This window comes from Ceratotherium simum, chromosome 20, assembly GCF_057802395.1.
Source record: "Ceratotherium simum simum isolate JZ-2026a chromosome 20, ASM5780239v1, whole genome shotgun sequence".
In the NCBI taxonomy this organism is placed as follows: domain Eukaryota; kingdom Metazoa; phylum Chordata; class Mammalia; order Perissodactyla; family Rhinocerotidae; genus Ceratotherium; species Ceratotherium simum.
This window is the reverse complement of record NC_141919.1, coordinates 25,893,892-25,914,952: the sequence shown is the minus strand read 5'-3', so window position 1 is coordinate 25,914,952 and position 21,061 is coordinate 25,893,892. Positions and strand designations below refer to the sequence as shown.

The 21,061-nt window shown below is 39.7% G+C and overlaps 1 protein-coding gene across 1 annotated transcript in view; it reads left to right on the top strand.

The window, feature by feature from the left end:
• SPATA6L (spermatogenesis associated 6 like) overlaps positions 1 to 21,061 on the top strand; it is a 57,457-nt gene that overhangs the window by 31,896 nt on the left and 4,500 nt on the right. Inside the window, exons 6-12 of the mRNA XM_087444545.1 lie at positions 7,006 to 7,083; positions 9,586 to 9,825; positions 12,010 to 12,112; positions 14,887 to 14,921; positions 15,678 to 15,874; positions 18,241 to 18,334; positions 19,320 to 19,422. Coding sequence (XP_087300671.1) covers positions 7,006 to 7,083; positions 9,586 to 9,825; positions 12,010 to 12,112; positions 14,887 to 14,921; positions 15,678 to 15,874; positions 18,241 to 18,334; positions 19,320 to 19,409 — 837 coding nt within the window. The 3' untranslated portion in view covers positions 19,410 to 19,422. The remainder of the gene's footprint in view (positions 1 to 7,005; positions 7,084 to 9,585; positions 9,826 to 12,009; positions 12,113 to 14,886; positions 14,922 to 15,677; positions 15,875 to 18,240; positions 18,335 to 19,319; positions 19,423 to 21,061) is intronic.

Sequence of the window (21,061 nt, the reverse complement as noted above, 5' to 3'; positions counted from 1 at the left end):
GTAGAGAATTTGAATAGACCGATCACCAGTAAGGAGATCGAAACAGTAATCAAAAACCTCCCTAAAAACAAAAGTACAGGACCAGACGGCTTGGCTGGTGAATTTTACCAAGCATTCAAAAAAACTTAATACCAGTCCTTCTCAAACTCTTCCAAAAAATTGAGGAGGGGAGGGAAGCTCCCTAACTCATTCTACGAAGCTGACATTACCCTGATACCAAAACCAGACAAGGACAACACAAAAAAGAAAATTAGAGGCCAATAGTACTAATGAACATACATGCAAAAATCCTCAACAAAATACTAGCAAATCGCATACAACAATACGTTAAAAAGATTATACGCCATGATCAAGTGGAATTTATTCCAGGTATGCAGGGATGGTTCAACATTCGCAAATCAATCAATGTAATACACCACATTAATAAAATGAAGAATAAAAATCACATGATCATCTCAATAGATGCAGAGAAAGCATTTGACAAGATACAGCATCCATTTATGATAAAAACTCTGAATAAAATGGGTATAGAAGGAAAGTACCTCAACATAATAAAGACCATATATGAGAAACCCACAGCTAATATCATCCTCAATGGTGAAAAACTGAAAGCTATCCCTCTAAGAACAGGAACCAGACAAGGATGCCCACTGTCACCACTCCTATTTAACATAGTATTGGAAGTCCTAGCCAGAGCAATCAGGCAAGAGAAAGAAATAAAAGGGATCCAAATTGGAAAGGAAGAAGTGAAACTGTCACTATTTGCAGATGACATGATTTTATATATAGAAAACCCTAAAGAATCCACCAGAAAACTTTTAGAAGTAATAAACGAATATGGTAAAGTTGCAGGATACAAAATCAACATACAAAATCAGTTGCATTTCTGTACACTAACAACGAAGTAGCAGAAAGAGAAATTAAGAATACCATCCCATTTACAATTGCAACAAAAGAATAAAATACCTAGGAATAAACTTAACCAAAGAGGTGAAAGATCTGTACACGAAAACTATAAAACATTGCTGAAAGAAATTGAAGAGGACACAAAGAAATGGAAAGATATTCCGTGCTCTTGGATTGGAAGAATTAACATAGTTAAGATGTCCATACTTCCTAAAGCCATCTATAGATTCAATGCAATCCCTATCAAAGTTCCAAAAACATTTTTCACAGAAATAGAACAAAGAATCCTAAAATTTATATGGAACAACAAAAGACCCCGAATAGCTAAAGGAATCCTGAGAAAAAAGAACAAAGCTGGAGGTATCACACTCCCTGATTTCAAAATATACTACAAAGCTATAGTAACCAAAACAGCATGGTACTGGCACAAAAAAAGACACACATATCAATGGAATAGAATCGAAAGCCCAGAAATAAACCCACACATCTATGGACAGCTAATCTTCCACAAAGGAGCCAAGAACATACAATGGGTAAAAGAAAGTCTCTTCAACAAATGGTGTTCGGAAAACCGGACAGCCACATGCAAAAAAATGAAAGTAGACCCTTACCTTACACCATACACAAAAATTAACTCCAAATGGATTGAATGTAAGACCTGAAACTGTGAAACTTCTAGAAGAAAACATAGGCAGTACGCTCTTTGACATCAGTCTTAGCAACACATTTTCAAACACCACATCTGACCAGGCAAGAGAAACAATAGAAAAAATAAACAAATGGGACTACATCAAACTAAAAGCTTCTGCACAGGAAAGGAAACCATCAACAAAACGAAAGACAACCTAACAATTGGGAGAAGATATTTGCAAACCATACATCTGATAAGGGCTTAATCTCCAAAATATATAAAGAACTCATGCATCTCAACAACAAAACTACCAACCCAATTAAAAAATGGGCAAAAGACCTGAACAGACATTTCTCCAAAGAAGATATACAGATGGCCAACAGACACATGAAAAGATGTTCAAAATCACTAACTATCAGGGAAATGCAAATCAAAACTACAATGAGATATCACCTCACGCCTGTCAGAATGGCTATAATTAACAAGACAGGAAACAACATGTGTTGGAGAGGTTGTGGAGAGAAGGGAACTCTCATACACTGCTGGTGGGAGTGCAAACTGGTGCAGCCACTATGGAAAACAGTATGGAGATTCCTCAAAAATCAACGATAGAACTACCATATGATCCAGCTATTCCACTGTTGGGTATTTATCCAAAGAACTTGAAAACACCAATTTGCAAAGGTACATGCACCCCTGTGTTCATTGCAGCCTTATTCACAATAGCCAAGACTTGGAAGCAACCTAAGTGCCCATCAAGGGACGAATGGATAAAGAAGCTGTGGTATATATACACAATGGAATACTACTCAGCCATAAGAAACGACGAAATCCAGCCATTTGTGACAACATGGATGGACATTGAGGGTATAATGCAAAGTGAAATAAGTCAGAGGGAGAAGGTCAAATACCGTATGATTTCCTTCATTAAGTAGTAGATAAGAACAACAATAAACAAACACATAGGGACAGAGATTGGAGTGGGGGTTACCAGAGGGAAGGGGAGGGAGGAGGGTGAAAGGGATAATTCGGTACATGTGTGTGGTGATGGGTTGTAATTAGTATTTTGGTGGTGAACATGATGTAGTCCATGCAGAAATAGAAGTACAATGATGTACACCTGAAATTTTTACAATGTTATAAACCAATGTTACTGCAATAAACAAAAATTAAAAAAAAAAAAAAAAAAAAAGAAATGTGCTTGGAGGGGGCCAGCTCCGTGGCGCAAGTGGTTAAGTGCGCGTGCTCCGCTGTGGCAGCCCGGCATTCGCCGGTTCAGATCCCGGGTGCACACCGATGCACCGCTTGTCAAGCCATGCTGTGGTGGCGTCCCATATAAAGTGGAGGAAGATGGGCATGGATGTTAGCCCAGGGCCAGTCTTCCTCAGCAAAAAAAAAAAAAAAGAGGAGGATTGGCAGATGTTAGCTCAGGGCCGATCTTCCTCGGGAAAAAAAAAAAGAAATGTGCTTGGAGTCTCAGAGCTGGTGAGTGATGGAGCAGGGATTCTCATGCTGGCCTGTTGGACTTCAAAGTTTGCACTCTTAGTCCCTGCACGATGCTAATTCTCTCTTGTTTATTTCATCCCAGTGTCCAATTTCTTTTCATAAATACTGTAGGACGTGCGAATGAGTTACATGTGTAGGTCAGGCAAATCATTCACTTTCGTTTATTTTCTCTTAATTTATTAATTCATTAAGAATTAGATTTATTCCTCCACTAAAATGTAACTTTTTCTTTGTATTTCCATATTTTGTTTTATTTCACTTGGTATCCTAACAGCTCCCCCCCGCCCACCACTTTTCCTGCTAAGGTCAAGAATTTTTTTTTTTTTTAATATAATCTGTTTTCTTGCTGGGTGAAGGCTTAATTTGTAAAGTAAGCAGAAAAAATATATTTTTTTTAATTATTAACTTTTAGTTAATAATTTTCTTTTTTCTTTAGTGCAATGATTCTAGAAAAATCCTAGCGTTAAATCCATTTATTGACCTCACCATCATCACCATCATGCCATTGCTAAGGAGGTTGCACCAGATAGAGCCTGTAAATTTCAACCCTCAACTATTATGCTAAAATCAGTACTCGTGTGAAAAAGAAAACATGTTCTTCCTTATTGTCTCTAAGTCATTGCCAGGAGTGGAGGTCATATAGGTGAACAAGAAGGTGATGCAGAGTGTGGATTCCTTACTGGCAGGGGACCCTCCTCCTCCTCTCTAGGCAAAGTAGATCAGGAATTTGAAAATCTGTTAGGCAGCTGCATGTATAGTGGTTAAGTGTGGACTCAGATTGTCTGGGTTCAATCAATTCATTGTCACTCAATGACTGTGACTTTGGATACATTACAGTCATGTGCCACATAACAACTTTTTAGTCAATGGCAGACTGCATATACAATGGTGGTCGCGTAAGATTAGTACCATATAGCCTAGGTGTGTAGTAGGCTATACCAACTAGGTTTGTGTAAGTATATTCTATGATGTTCACACAATGACGAAATCACCTAGTAAGGCATTTCTCAGAATATATCCTCATTGTTAAGTGATGTATGGCTATACTGTCATTCCAGGGTTAATACTGTCTCCCTGTGAGGCAATGAGAAGACTAGTCTGTGACTTAGGAGATGACTTGTTCAGGCTCAGGTAACTTGTTCAGGCTCTGGGCCACAGGGGACCTGGGGCTTGGCATACACCTCAGGTCTTGTGATTCTACCAGTAGTGCCGTGGACCCTGGAACTCCCGCTACCCTCTTCCTCATGTGGGCAATCTTGATAACCAGAGGTGAGGCTGTGCTGGTCACATCATTGTACATTCTTTATCAAATGCCCCTCTGTATTATCTGACTCTGTGCAGCAACTAGGCTCTTGTGTTTATAAGCCCGGAAATCTTGAGTCACCAGTCCAGGCCTAGCACTTTTATGGGCATACTGTACATTCTAGAGACAAAAAAACAAAAGAAAAAATGGAGCTGAGGATGTAGGTTGTGCCTGTAAGGACTTGTTCCGTAGACAAGATGAATGCACAGGAGTGAATGTGCATAGGAATGAATGAATGCACAGGAAACAAGCTGACTAGTTGATCCACAGGGACCCCTGGATAGATAGCATGTGGTACTGGAAAGAGTTGGGCTTTGCTGTCCAAGAAAGTTTCAAATCTGGCTCTTCTCGATTCTCAGGTGTGTGACATTGGACAGACTATTTAGTCTCTCTGAGCCTGTTCCCTCACATGTAAAATGGGGGTATAGTTTTCTACCACGGGTTGTGTGACGATGAAATGAGATCACACATGTTAAAGCCCCTACCAGCACCAGGTACGTGTAGTAAACATGTAGTACATGTCAGTTTCCTTTCCCTCTGGGGCTTTAGCTGATGCAAATCCTTCTTGGAAGTACTCAGAGTATGTTATATAAAGGAATATGAACTGTAAGAGGTAGAGGGAGAAGTCACTGTGGGCATGCCTGGAGGAGTTAGGGTGAGGCCAGGCTTTGAGAGACAGGTAGGATTTGGATGGGAAAAGAAGAAAAGGAAGGCACCCCCAGGACAAGGAATACCTGGCCAGGTGGTGGTCTCTGGGGGAAGGAGAGCAGAGGGTTGTGCTCAGAGGGGCTGCAGGTGAGTCAGTGGGGTCAATGGGAGACAGTGTAACTCAGTCAGATCCAGGTCTTGTCCCTGTTTTGCCATTTACAAGCCATGTGACCTTGGGAAAATTGCTTTAGATCTCTCTAAGCCTCAGGATTTTTTAGAAAAATAATTATATTTTTTAAATGACTATACAGTAAAATTGACTTTTTTTGATGCGCAGTTCTATGAATTTTAACATATGTATAGATTTGTGAAACCACCACCATGATCAGGATATAGAACAGTTCCATCACCCCCAAATCTCCCTCATGTTATCCCTTTATAGGCACATCCTCCCCTTAACCCTTACCACTGGTCTGTTCTCCATCACTATAGTTCTGCCTATTTGAGAATGTCACATAAATGGATTCATACAGTCTGTAACCTTTTGAGACTGGCTTCTTTCACTCAGAACAATGCCTTTGAGGTTCATCCATGTAGTTGTGTGTATCAGTAGTTTATTCCTTGTTATTAATGGGTGGATTGCGTTACATGGATATACCGCGGTTTATCTGTTCACTATGAAGAACATTTGGGTTGTTTCCAGTTTTTGTCCATTTCTCAGTTTTATTATTTATAAAATAGGATGATGATAATAATTGTATCTTCCTTATAGGATTATGACAATTAAATAGGATAGGAGAGATTATATATATATATTTCCTATCCTACATATATATATATATCAATCACAATATTTTAGACAATATGCTACTAGAAAAAATAGAAGTATCAATCAATGAAACAAAATGAAGAGTTTGGGAATAGATCTAGTGAACATAAGTATTTGGTACAAGATATAAAGGAAGTTTTTCAAAGCAAGTAGATAGGGAAGGAGAACCTCTATCCATCCATCCCCCTACGTAATCTCATTCAATACCATGGTCCAGTGTTTTAAGTAGAGTAGCTAACCACAAGGACACTGGAGCAGAATGAGTGGGTTCAATTACCAGCTCTGTCGTTACTGGCTGGACAAGTTACTTAAACCCTCTGTGTCTTAGTTTACTCATTTACAAAGCAGAGGTACTATTAGGACCTACCTCATGGGGTTGTTGTGAGGATGAGATGAGTTAATATATGCAAAGCACTTAGGTCAGGGCCTAGCACATAAGACATATTACATAGGTGTTTAGCTATGCTTATTATGCATATATTATATTTTATTTTTTCAGCTTTATTGGTGTATACTTGACAAATAAAAATTGTATACGTTTAAGGTATACAACTTGATATTTTGATATACATATACATTGTGAGATAATCGCCACAATCAAGCAATTAACATATCCATCACTTAACATTGTTACTAGTTACCATTTTCTTTTCTTTTCTGTGTGAGAACACTTAAGACCTACCCTCTTAGAAAATTTCAAATATACAATACACTATTGTTAACTGTAGTCACATGGCTGTACATTAGATCTCCAGAATTATCCATCTTCCATAACTGAAAATTTGTACCCTTTGACCAACATCTCCTCATTTCCCCCATCCTCCAGCCCCTGGCAACTACCATTCTACTCTCTGCTTCTATGTGTTTAACTATTTTAGATTCCGCATGTAAGTGAGACATATAGTATTTGTCATTCTGTGTCTGGCTTATTTCACTTAGCATAATGTCCTCTAGGTTTTTCTATGTTGTCTTAAAATGGCAAGATTTCCATCTTTTTTAAGGCTGACTAATATTCTATAGGATAGATATTTATTACGTATATATTTTAGATTATGTGTGTGGATTATGCCAACCACACAAAAAAGCAATTAAGTTCTTGCAAGATTTCAAGTTGGGGTGGGATGGGCAAAGAACCTGTTTCCAATAATTTTATTTGCTTCTTTTATGCTGTTTTATTTTTAGGGCATTGCTCCCAAAATAGAGTTTTCTACAAGGACAGCCATCAGAGAATGTGTGTTTCTGCACAGAAACAGATTTCTTGTAAGTATAATCAAGAAGCCAGTGATAGAAATGTCTGGAATCTTCTCCAAAAATTTAAAGAATTTCAGCTCAAACTTGGTTTACCAAGTTTAGATGCAACTGGATGAATAGAAACCTGGAGACTTATTGCTAGGTTTGAATTTCTGTATTCAAACTATTTGTTCAGCCTATCACATTAGAGTATGTATGTTGGGCATGTATTCGTTATAATATAGTTGATGGAATAGAGTGACACAAAAGCTAAAATCACTAGTAAGCAGGCTAGTTAGCTTTTTCAATGTTGTTGTTGTATGACTTGACTCTTAATCTTGTGAACAATAGTGTTTCCTTCTTTTTTTTGCTGAGGCTGAAGCTCAGAGTTGTATTTGTGGGCCATCTTTGGTAATCATGAAGGGTCTTGGGGCATCCATGAGTCCTACCTCATTTCACTCTCTTGGTCAGCCCTAATTTCCCTTTTACCCTGATTTCTTTATGTGTTTCTTTTACCTTATTGTACATAATTTTGTAACCATTTAAAATCCTTTCTAAAACAAAGTAGAGAATGAATTATTGTAATTTGTAAAGCTTCTTCAAATACTTGTCATCTCAAATCCCACCTGGTGTCCTGGAAAATACCTTGAAAATGTAGGCTGTGGGTTAAGGGGTACTGAATGCAAACGGTCACTAATCTGTGCAAATCTACCAATCCTCTGTGCATCAGAACTCGTATAATGGGAGACCAGTGATTACTTTTAAGGAAGGCATTTTCTGCTTTCAGTTTTTCCTTATTTATCCACTATTTTCTCTAATCTGTTTGATATGTGTGCACGGTGATTTTTCAGTTTATCATTCTTTTTCTTCTACTCCACCATTTTAATCTTGTTTTAACCTGTTAATATAGGTCTTCCTCTAAGTAGTATTTTTTTTAAATAATAGCTTTTATTGTTTTTTCTGATAACAAAAGTATCTCATTAATTTTAGAAAGTTAGAAAATATAGATAAGCAAAAAGGACAAAATAAAATGTACCTGTCATTCTTACTATCTAGAGATGAGCATTACTAATTTTTTTGAGGATATTCTTCTGTAAAGACACCCACACACACTTTTTTAATTTTAAAATACTGGGATCATACTACACTGTGTATTATTTTGTACCTTACTTTTTCACTTACTATATCATGAACATGTTCTTATGTCCTTAAGTATTCTTATGCCAGGCAGTTTTTCATGGCTTCATAGTATTCCATCATACAGAAATACCATGATTTGTTTAGCCAATCATTTTCCTGTTATTGGATAGTAAACTGATATATCAGTCAAGGTCCAGTCAGGAAAACAAACCACCCTGTTATGTTAACAGAAAGATGAATGTAAAAAAAAAAAGGCTAGGCAGGGGTTAGAAGATTGAAAGGAAAGGGGAACACTGATGTGATGGAGGTAGTAACTGCAGGAAGCAGCTTCCACCCCTAGGGCTGGGGGAACAAAGGGAAGAGGTTGGGTCATCAAGAGCATAGAATTTGAGGGAGAGACCCCATAGAAAGGGGACCCAGGCCCCTATGGAGGGGCTGCTTTCCTGGGTGCTTCCTTAGGAATTCAGAGGTGGGACTCTGATGAGCTGGGACTCAGACCTCTAAGGAGGGACACTGCTCATTGCTGGTTCCTTAGGAACTTGGAGGAAGGATCCCATGGGGCTACACTCAAATTTCTGAGCTGGGGGCTCTGGCCAGCTGGTGCTGGTGTGTCTGAGGGGGGCACAATGAGGCTAGTTCAGGGAGTATTGTGGGAAGAAACTATAAACTGGAACAATTTGCTGCTGCCAAGGTGAAGAATGATTGGTGGAGTGACGCTGACAGGAATAGAATGCAAAACTGGAAGTCACCAGTACCGTCTTCCTCCTCCAGTCTTGCAGTCTCCCTCTAGTGCCTTCTAGTGGTGGAGCCTAGCAGAACAGTTGGAAGAGCAGGAAGGGGGTTTGCAGAGTGCCAGCCCCAGTGTCGTGAAGCTGAGTACAGAAAGCTGGGTTTGGAGCTGAGAGGAAATTGCTTACTCACCAATATAGTTGGTTTCCAGTTTTTGAACTGTTATGAGAATTTTTGTAACTATACACATAGCCATAATTATTTCCTTATAATAAATTCCTTGAAGTTAAATTACTGGATCTGAGCGTATGCCAAATTCTCTCTCTCGCTCTATCTCTGTTTATATCTATCAATTGTCTACCTATGACGAGGGTTGTCAGATACTTTCCAACCTTCTTCTAATACAAATAAATCTCACAGTTATTAGTTGAAATATATTATACTAGCAAGTAATAAATACTAGTGATGTTAATTTGAACTGAAGATAAATTAAGTAGAGACATGTCCTTCCTTAAGTTCACGTTTTATAAATCTGAGATGTTCAATCTTCTATCTTAGTTAAACAAAGTTCAATTAAATAGTTATATTCTAGTTGAATTTTATTCTTTTTTTCTTCCTTTTCATTTTTAATAATATTGTTTCTTTTTTTTTGTTTTGTTTTAGGAAGAAAGGTATAAGTCTAGAAAGCCCTTATCTACTTCATATGGACCAAAATTCCCCTTGAGTGATATAAAGGTGAAGCCAAAGGAGAGTAATCTCGACAGACTCCCCCAAAGCATGCAATCCCGTGCGCCCTCTCCATATTCCACCAGGCGTTTCTTCCAGGACCAGCCAGCTCAACTGAACTTTGGAAATAATTTCAAAATCTCCAGACAAAGCAAACCTCCATTTGTGGTTAGACATGTGAGCCTAAAATTACTTTTCAGAGTCCTTTGGAATGGTGAGGGTGTGACTGAGTGTGGAATATTGGAAGATTGGGCCATAAAAACAAATGGGTGATATTGAATAAAGAGGGAATTCAGATTGAATAATAACAATGATTAAATTATGTTCATTTCCTAGAGTCATTGTTAGGAAATTCCTATAAAGATGTCTTATACAGAGGACTTGCTCCGTATATGTCAGCCATCCCTATTTTTAATTTTTGAAAATTATTAATAGAGTATAATGTCTGCATATGATAACCCGCCACTATCCAGAAGAATCAGCGAACTGAGAGGGGTAGGAGACACATAACAAAGGCTGGCATATACTCTGTACCAATCTAAAACTAAAGCTTCATCAGTTTTAAAGAAAACTCCTTGAGTTTTCTTAATGAGTTTGTTGCTCAGTGGCCAATACTTCAAAGAGCAGAAAAAAATGTGTCTACAGGGAGAAGCAATGATGTGCCGTACTCAAAGCCCTTAATTAAAGTTATCTTAGATTTAGCCCTCAGGAAGTAGTGGGCAAATTTAATCACACTGGTTCTCTTAGTCTCCTTAAATTTTTTTGACTACTATAAAAGTAATGGAAAATATAGAAAAGTTCAAGAAAAAAATTACCCATAGGCTCACCAGCATAATAAAATTGTTTTATTTAATTTGATGCCTTTTTTCACCTTTTTTGTATTTATAAGGCTTTATTTTTTCCCACAAAGTTGTAATTATACTGTGTATACAGATTAGTTTCTTGATATTTGCAGTTAATATTACATTAAAAGCATTTCCTATATTATTTCATGTTCTTCATGAACAACATTCCATGTCCTAGTTCATGACTCATTCTCCAGAATGTTAACGATTGATATTATTGCCAAGTTGATAATTTAACTCAAAGTCACTAGGGATGATGTTTGAGTATTAGACACAAGAAATGAAGCATGGCAAATCCCAAAGTCAAGGTGCTGTTGAGATGGCCGTATATAGAGTTGGTTTGTAGGTAGAACAGAGATGCTTGGCTAGAAACTACAAAAGAGCTGTTTTCTTCATGGTGACCTGGGTACAAATGTCTGGCAAAAATCTAGCAACATCTTTAAACATGTTTATGGTCACCTTAAGTAAAACATGTCTAGCAATCCTTAAGCGTGGCTTCATTAAAATATTGTTGAATTGAATTTATTGGACAGTCTGATTTATTCCATTTGATATAAATTTTTGTAAAATACAACTTTAGTCTATGCCATTATGGGCTAAATAACCTTAAAATCTTGGGTAGATTTTTTAGGGAATTAAAACTTGCTTGATATTTTTATTTAATAAATTCTTGTACGGCTTTTACTGTATCAAGCTCTTTTCTAAGTGTTTTATACATATTAACTCTTTTATTTAGCCAGATTTCCTGATGATATCTGGTATTTCTTTAAGTAGAAGCATTAAAATTTAGAGGACCTGCAAGACTGTAAATTCTAGTGAATATGTTACTTGAAGTAGAATGAAGAGTAATGTTATAACATGCCTTCTTAAAATTAAAAAAACAAAAACAAAAACAACCCAGAAATATACAAGGTAAAAAACATCCAGCAACTCTATGTCATAGATATTCTGGAAGAGTCCCTATTTCAACTATTTCGACCTGTTTGCAGGTCAGTTTAGGGAAATATGGTCACCTTAAGTAAAATAATACAGTCACCACTATTCTTTTTTTTCAGGGATATAGACAGTTAGACTGGAAGGGAATGTGGAAGGCTGAAGTGTTACCTTGTGATAATCCCTTGTCTTCAGGGAGGACTCCATCTAGGCCAGCACTGCTCAGACTGTTTAGGAACATGAAACACTGCCCTCTTTTAAAAGACTGTGAAATAAACTTCACTTTCTTGGGCTGAATCCTTACCAGTGATTAGAATATAATTTGTGTCCAACGTTAGCTTTTTATGCTAACATTTAGCCCGTATCTTCCTGTTGTAGCCTCAGTGAAGATAGGGACAGACAGGTTCCCCTACTGGGTATTACAGTGAACATACTTGGAGACTGTGATTTAATTTGTTGCCAGCCTTCTCTTTTCTCACCTGCCTCACCCGTGCTTGAAGGGGAGAAAGGCATATCAGGTAATGAGGAGAGGGTAATACAAACCACGGTGGATTCAAGTCTTCTTTCTTTCCTTTACTTTCAGGTGGACAGCGCAAAGCCCTTTGGTGAGAATATTTCAGAGCATCATTCCCGGAAGTCTAGAAGAAAATCTAAGTTTTCAAACTTTCCGTTTCCAGTGAGAAGAGGTACTCGAGTGTCTTGTTACTTCTGTGCATCTTCCTTTGGGAACGACTACATCCTCCCTCTAAATCTTCTTTTGTTCTGAGGAATCACAGGTTACTTTGGAAACTTGGGGCCTAATTCCTAGGTGCCCTCCAGCTGTGGAGTTCCCAGGGCAGGTCTAGGGCAGGAGTTTCCACGAGCGGAGTCAGCCGAGAAGCTGTCATTTCCGAGTCTCCTAGCTACTGAAGGAGACTGCTCTGAGTAGTGTGATCACCGAGTGTATCCTGGTTGTAGTTGTTCCCTGGCTGGGTTGGAAAAGCAGGGAGCAGTTTGTCCTGGTGTGAGCTCCTTGCAAAGGCACCACTGATAGCTAATAAATAAGACTCGCCCTTTCTCGGATGGGAAAGAGCAGGGGAATGGTGGAGATCAGGAGACGGAACATTTGCTTTACAAGATTCCATGTCAGTGAGGAGGGGAGCCAACTCTCTCTGAAGCAGTTAGGCAGGGATCTCAGACGTTTAGGTGTCAGGACCTTTTTGCATCCTTAAATATTATGGAGGACCCCAAAGAGCTTTTGTTTATGTGGCTGGTGTCTGTTAATATTTAGTGTATTAGAAATTAAAACTGAGAAATTTGTAAAATACAAGAATACATAAGCACACATTCCATTAGCTATCAGGGTGGTGATGTCATGACATGTTATGTAACTTTTTGAAAACCCCATTGTAAGTTGTGGGAGAATGAGAGTGAAAAAGGCAACTCATGTCTTAGTGTTATTAGGAGAATAGTTTTGACCTTGCAGATCTCCTGAAAGGTCTTGGGGACCCCTGGAGAGGTCCCTGGACCACACACTGAGAGTCACTGGGTTAAGGCATCCCTTGGAGGCCTTTACCTTATGATTAAAATACATGAACCATGTCAATGCTGAAGGTCATGGCAGTGAAGTTCAGCCATTCCTGAACTTAATAAAATTTCTTAGGCTAGAAAGGGATGGTGGTGGCCCATTCTCTTGACTCCTGGTGGGACTGGACCTTACCATTCCTGACAACAGGGTTGTCTTAGGCTTAAAAGTTTATACTTTTAAGGGGCTGCACGGTCTCTTATGGTAACTCAAGCCAGTGTTCTCAGATTGTGGTGACTGTTCGACAGCAGCCAACTAAGGGCAGAGTACAGGGTTTGAAGTAGAAAGTGCTTTATCACCTCTGACATTTAATTTAAGTCTTTTGGCTTGAAAATCACCCGTGTAACCTATAAAAGCAGCACTGTCTTCCCTATTACTGTGAAATCAAGACAGCACATGTCCTTTCCTGGGGAGAACAAGTTGGGTTTAACGCTGGCTCAGTTATGATGGGACTGATACATCACATGGGTCTCGGCCTTTGTCTTTTTTAATCCTGGCAGGTGGAGAATTAAGGTTCCAGAGAGGTTACAGAGTATGTCCAGGTCACACACCGAGTTTTGGGCATACCTACATTTAGAGAAGACGTTCAGACCTCTGGGCTCAGATCCTTGGAATCCCTGTAGCTTCCAAGCCAGACCTTTGCTTAGGTCACCTGTCAGCTCATTCATCCAGGCCTAAGGTAGAATAAAGCAGTGCTTCTCCAATTTGAATGTGCATTTGAATCACCTGGGGATCTTGTTAAGGTGCAGATTCGGAATCAGTAGGGCTGGGGTGGGGCCTGGGCTCCTTCTTCTCTAACAAGCTTCCAGGTGATACTGATGCTGCTGGTCCACAGACTGCACTTTGAGAAGCAAGGGAACAAAGGCAAGCCCCCTGTGAAAAGAAGTGCCCAAAACCAGTGGCCAGGGGGTTACGAGGCCATGAGGCAGATTTGTGGCCATGGCTGAAAAGAGCATTAGCATCGCTCATTCTCTGCTCAGCTGGGAGAAGAGAGCATCTGGGACAAGATGGATACACACATCCGTGCACGCCCAGAGGATATGACAATTACCAGGCTGTACAAATCTCTTTTCATATCTTCCTTCTTACTGCCAGTGGCACAGGGGAATCAGCAGTCTGGGAAAAGCCCTTTGTCACTGCTTAAGCCCGGGTCACACTGGGGGAAGCCATGGTGGCCTTAGCATAGCCTTGCAAATACTCATTTCAAACGCATTTTTTTCTCAACCTGGAAAAATCCAATGTAGTCTTGGTTTTGTCTATGTGTATTTACTACTTCACTTCCTAGTCATTCTTACCATTCTCTGGCATTAGGTCTACTTACTTATTATGATTAGAGTAATCATGATGATTTACATTTTTGCTGTATTGTGTTTCTCTAAGCTCTTATATATTCATTGTCTCAACTTAACATTTGTGTCTACCTTGGGCAAGTATACAAGAATTTAAGAGTTCCTACATAAATCAGATTCCATGAAAACCAAACATTAAGGAAATGGTAGAAGAGGCAGAGTATATGAATTTTATATTAGAGCCACATGGCTTTCTTTTAGGCTCTGGACACCTGGGCATATATGAGTTTTCCAGGCTACTTAAGGGTTTCTGAACTTACTGCTTCACTTTAGATTCTCTTTTACCCTTCTCATATCGATATGTGCTGTCATCAATAATATAACCTCATTGTTGACTTCAAGAGGACAGAAAAACTCATAGATAGAATTGCTGTGACTCAAGGAAGACTTAAAAGTGATAGTGTAATTTACAAAGGAGCATTTAAGTTCTTTAATAATTCATTCATTGTGTAATATTTTTGTACTGCTGTAGAATAAATGTTAACAGCAGTTTTAGGGATAACTGGTAATAATGAGTCATTGAAACACCTGTTCCTCTTTCTTCTAGCTTCTTCTCTTGACAGCCTTGCAGCTAACGTAAAGGTAATTTTAGAAGTAGCATTTATAAAATGATTTATTTCCAGCTATCTAATGTCAATTATTGTGCTTTGTCCAATGAGAGGTGGAAAGTGTATTTCCAGCTAGTGCTGCTTATGGAATTGCTTTAGTTTAACTAGAGTTTAAGAGGTTCCCAGGCTCCATTGTGTACTTTGCTTTGCTTTGATTGGTTTGTTTCCCTCATATAAGCTCTTTTCGTTTGTAGGATGAATCACCAATGAGGGTGCATGTAGGCCCAATACCTACCGTATCAGTAGGGAGTTTTTTTTGCTTTTTCTCTAATCGAATACCTTTATACATAGAGGTGGTAAATCACTTGTTCTTGAAGTTTGATTGGTTTGTCAAGGTAAAGGTGCAAACTTTTATGTTTCAACTTGAGAATAGATGTGTGCCAAAAAAAACGAGTATACTGTGCTTCTTATGCCATAGCATTTAAATATTTTGTTTAAAAATTCTCTCTCTCCCAAACTCAATACCCCAGTCCTCACAATTCAAAGTTAAGAGCATACGTTTTTTGGGCTTGTTAATACATGCCCAACGTACAGAATTTTGGGTATCTTTCCTTGACCTTGTCTCTGGTCTTCTCTACTCCCACCCCTTGTGCATTGCAGGAGATCCCTGGGGCAGGTAGTCTTGTCATTTTGTCCCCAGTCTTATTCCTCATCCTACCTCACCCCCAGTTCTAAATTAAGCAAATAGAAACAAAATGACAACTAAAGAATAACGCACATTGTCACCCAGGTTATCAAAGAGCCAGATGAACGGATTGTTTTAAGGAATGAATCACCATCACCTTTAGGTTCAAGTAAGTTTGGAAAGCCCTCACCCAGTTACAGTAACCAAGGGGATGCCGATTTCCACCGGGAAACTTCATTTGCTACCTCCCAGCACTCCAGATCTCCCAGCCCTCTTCGGGATCAGCCCCTCCTCCGAGAAAGGTCAGTGGCAAGTGCCCATCTCTTTGCTTCAAGGGTGTATTGTCGTCTGGCAGGAGTAAAGCCAGGTCACTTCATCAGTTTGCTTCTTTAGAAATATTCAGCTGGTGACCCTTTGATATGAAAAATTATCATTCCTTTAAAAATATTCCCAAAAGTAAGAGTTGAGCATTTTCTCTTGCTTCTAGAAAGCATATCTCAGGATGTTTGTTGGAAATGGGACAGATGGCTAACTTGACATCAATACTATTTATCTATCCATTTTTATGTGTCATAAATTTAAAAACTCAAGCTTTTGATTTCACAGGTATAAAAGTGCCTGTGCCTGATTTTAACCCTGACAATCCTGCATTCTGGGGAACCCGTTATTCCCAGGCAAACCAGGACAGTTGGTCACCTTAACTCCAGGGAAGCAGCACTGAAGATAATATTTTTAAGATGCTTTGAATGAAGGATATCCCTTTGTATCCTTGGGGGATGAATCCATTCTTTGTCAACTTCAGCATGAGAACAGAGGTGGCCCCTGGAACACTAGGTGCCACCAGCACTTTGCCCCCACGTCACTAACTGTTCTTTTTACATCAGCCATTGGGACCAGTCTCCCTGTGCCCAGATCACAGGGGCGCATGAGAAACACCTTTTGAGTTTCTGCTAGCTTAGTACTGAAATCAGTGAGGGCCGAGGTTGCAGGGATGAGTTGGGAGACAAATTTTGGAGTGAATCAGCCCAGGGTTTTAATAGAGGAAGTGGAGAATCCTTTTAAAAGGGTGAGAAATGATAGTCCCAAAGGAGGGAGGAACTCTCTCGAGCCTGTTCCCCGTCTCCACCATCTGGAGATGGTGAAAGCTGTAATAAAGGCACAGTCTGCTCCGATGTGTTGACTCATCGTTCTCAAAGAGCTTCAAATGTGATATTGACAGTATATAATAATATTGGTAACAAATGTAGGAATCGTTTTGCCGCTGGCTACTCAAGACCTATGAAAAAGCACTTACAGTGTCTAGCTGATGGCTATTTTTAAATGCTATTTGTAGCTTCAAAATATTTCTATTCCTTCCTCTTAAAAATTCTTAGAGGAGTATAGAAATGACACGCCTGTCTTTTCTTAAACATGGGCCGTGCTTTAGGTGGTGCTTTCATTTGCTGTGCGTTGTTTTCCTGGGTTGGTAATGGATTTGTGTAGATCCAGTCAGAGTTGTGGTCTTGTCTCCCTGGAAACCAGTGAGATGTGCTTGTTACAGAGAGAGTTGGCATAGGTGGCCTGGATGTGGGTCCCAAACCAAACAGAGGGGCAGCCACACGGGTTCACTAGTGTGGTGGCCAGAATAACAACTGGATTGACTCCCAAATGTTCCTGTCATTTCCAATGTTTATTGTACACTAAAGAGAACAGTTTTATCCAAATTGCTCAAATTCATTAGGCATTTTCAATATTTGTGCTTTTCATGATCGAATTGCTAATTCTGCCTCAGAATTTAGGATTTGGTACTCACTCCGCTCCCCAAAATTAATGAATGAAGGAATGGATGAATTCAGTCATTCAAGAAGTATTTATTAAATGCCTGCTGTGGTATTCAATACTTGCTGGGCCCAGGGATGAGCTATTAACCAGAGTCTCAGTCCCAATTTCAGTTTAGGACTAGACACAGACGTTAATGAAAGTGTGACAGAATGTCTACTGGGGGAAGTGCTATGAATGAGGGGTAAATGGACTCTAAGTGCACATAACAGGGAAGCCGAATTCCTCGACGGGAGGGGGTTCAGGGAGGACTTTCCTGAGAGATCAGTAATTGAACTGAGCTCTGACGGGTGGGTAGGAGTTAACACAAGTGGGGATGAAGATGGGGGTGTCCAGCATTCTAGGCAGAGGGAGCATTGTTGCAGATGCCAGTGGAAGGGAGAAAACACTTTATGTTGAGGAACTGAAAGACACTGTAAGACCTGTGGTTAAGTTTGGGTCTGGATGGCCTAAGGTAAATGAGATATAAAATGAAATCCTTGTGGTGGAAAATAATTAGGATTAAATTTTGAATTAAAACTTTTGGGATTAAATTTTTAAATGTTAAAGCAGGATTTATTCTTTGGAGAAATGTCTGAAATACACAGTAAAGTACATAGAAGGAAAGAATCACTCACAGCCACACACCCAAACACAAACCGTTCTGAACAGCTTGGTTGTTTTTATTCCTCAATGTTTTTGCTATGGGTAGGTTCAGTAAAGACACTGAAACCACACTACATATACCATTTTGCGTGTTGCTGGTTTTCTCTTACTATTCAGTTATATATATCAACCCCTACTGTTAGGTACTCTAAGTATCCATTTTAGTAGCCGCATAATACTCCACCCTGTTTAATCTGTTGTGCAGGTTCCATCCTAATTCTCAGTCTACATGGAAGAAGATCCATGAAAGGGTATGCAGTCTTCTGACATCCCACAGAGCTCAGCAGCACCCAGACGAGGTTAGGGCTTCTGATAAAACTATGTCTTTGCTGACAAAATAATATGGGAACTGGGACTTCCAGTCTGTGGGGGTGACAGACATTAATCAAGTAACCACAGAAAGAAATGTAAAATTGTGGGGTACATGGTGTCCTGAGAGTGTATGGAAGGGAGTATTGACGTGCTTGGGAGTCAGGGCAAGCTTCCCTGAAGAAGAGACAATGGAGCTTGACCATGAGTGATGAGTAGCAGCTAATTGGGAGCACAGCATGATCAAGTGGAGGTCCTGCAGCAGAAGGGAGTGTGGTCCTTTCAAAGGACTGAGAGAAGACAGTCTAACTGGCCTGTAGCACATTCCCTTCCACTGTGCACAGGAGTCCCAATGCAGAGAAGAATCCAGCAAAGTGTGTGTGGTCCATGTAAGGCCATAACATGGAATTATGTTTTTACTAAAAGTTAATAAGGTGTTTTTGGCTGTTTGACTTTTAAGGGGGTGGGGAGTGTTTCTGACCTATAGACAGATTGACCCAGGACTTTTTCTACTGCAGTGTACAGCCGTTAGCTAAGTGACCTGTTACCATTTCAAAAGAATTTAAATGAAAGGTTAACATGCCCACAGTGGTTGGATTTAACCATACTATGTAGTTGAATTGGTCATCTTGACTTATTTAAATGCTGACGTATCCTAGATTTATACGATGACACTTATAAATAAATATTGATTTCCCTGACCATGGGGGCAGTGAATTACTTTACTTCCTCTCAGCAAAGTCATTGGCTGTGCTTTTTAATTCCTAGTCTTTTCAAGTAAGGGAATCTCTTTAAAATGAAGAAAAAGAGAAAGAAGGAGGGAGGTGAATGTATGTACACGCATATATGGTGAACCCCACATATACAGCATATATGGGATTCACAGACCTTTTACATGCAAAACTACACATCTGGATATCGTTGATATATATTACATTATGAGTAATGTAATTGCTGGATTTATTTTTGTTATAGAAAGATTCTATCTCTGAAGTAAATTATATCCTTGAAAGACCCAGCTACCATCTGAAGAAATACCCAGTGCATGAACAGAGATATTTTTGAGCTGCTGTCTTATGTAAGTAAGCAGCTTAAGTCCTTCTTTTTGATTTACTAAAACAATTTCAATTTCCTACTGTCAATATGAAGTAACTAGAAAATGTGGTGCACAGGAGACGTGGAGGAGATCTAAGAACCACGTTCTTCCTTCATGTGGTATAATAACGACAGCACATACGTGTATCTGCCAGGAATCCTGTCTCATCTTGTACAACTCTCTCTCTCTCTCTCTCTCTCTCTCTCTTTCTCTCTCTCTCTCACTCCTAATCTAATGGCCCCTCTTTCAGTTCCTTGAACACAATCTCTTTCCTGCCTTGGGGACTTTGCCTGTGTTGCTCTCTGTCTGGAATACTTCCTCCTGACCCTGTTCAGTCACTTCTGTTTATCCTTCAGGTCTCATGACTTTCCATGACCCTCCCTCCCACTCTGAGGTATACTTTTTAGCACCCTGCACTTTTCTCTTGTAAAGTATGACACAGTTTGTTGTTATATTTTTGTATGGGTTGATTGTTTAAAGGCTGCCCCCTCTACTTGAATGAAACCTTCACGAGGTCAGGAACTCTGGCTGTCCTGCTCCCTATTTTCCAGCCAGCAGTTAGTGCACTACCATGGAATTGCATTTAACTCAGGTGAATTCGACCACACATACTAGGTGTGGGCCCTGAACCAGAATCTAACTGCCCCCCAGCACCCTCCTGCTGTCCTTCCATCAGATGACTCGCCACTGTGGTTGGTGCTCAGTAAATGTTGTTTATGAGTGAATGTTGAATGAGGTCATGAGGCAACTCTAGAATTCAGATATGTGGCAAGTATTTGGCTATATTGTGGCGTATCATAATTTCCCAGGTATTCTCTTCTTTTTCCTTCCTAACTCAAGCCCAGAATAATAATAGCTGTTCCTTACTAAGTACTTCCTGAGTGTCAGAAACTGGTCCAGATAATTCACTTGTATTAAATGAGTTAATATTTAATTCTCACAACGCTATGAAGTAAGTACTATCATTAGTTCATTTTACAGATAGGGAAACTGAGGCAAAGGGATGCTAGGGGTCTTGCTCAAGGTGACATGGCTAGGAATGTGATGGCACAGTAGGAATATGAACATGAGTAGTCTAGGTTCAATGACCGTGCTTTTAACCATTACATTCTGTTGCTTCTTCAAACCTGGAGCATGTGATAGGAGAGCCCTGAGGAGAAAGACAGAGCAGAGCCCGTTGGAACCCACACAGAGTTTGTAGACATTGTCCTTGAATGTCTGCCACAAGGATCCTATGGTGTTGTGTTGTGTAGTCCCTCATTCTAGCAACATCAAAATAATTATGAGTCTTTTTAAACAATGAAAGAATGTGGAATGACATACTAGGTTTCCACTGTAGTCAGGCTCTTGAAAGTCTGGTTTGAGGGTCATTCATGCTTTGGGGCATAAATCGCCTTGCCCCAGGGCTGGCCAGGACTCCCACCTTCAGCACACAGGAATGTGGAGGACAGCTCAGTAATTGCCCATTTTGCAGGCTTCTACCTTAGAATGTTCTGCTTGGTAGATTAAAGGATGGATTCCGGGCCGCTTAATCTCCAGTTGCCAAAACAGTCATCTACGCATTATTACGTGGTTATACGGAACATAGCCCACATAATTACCACTTAGGGAACAGGGCCCA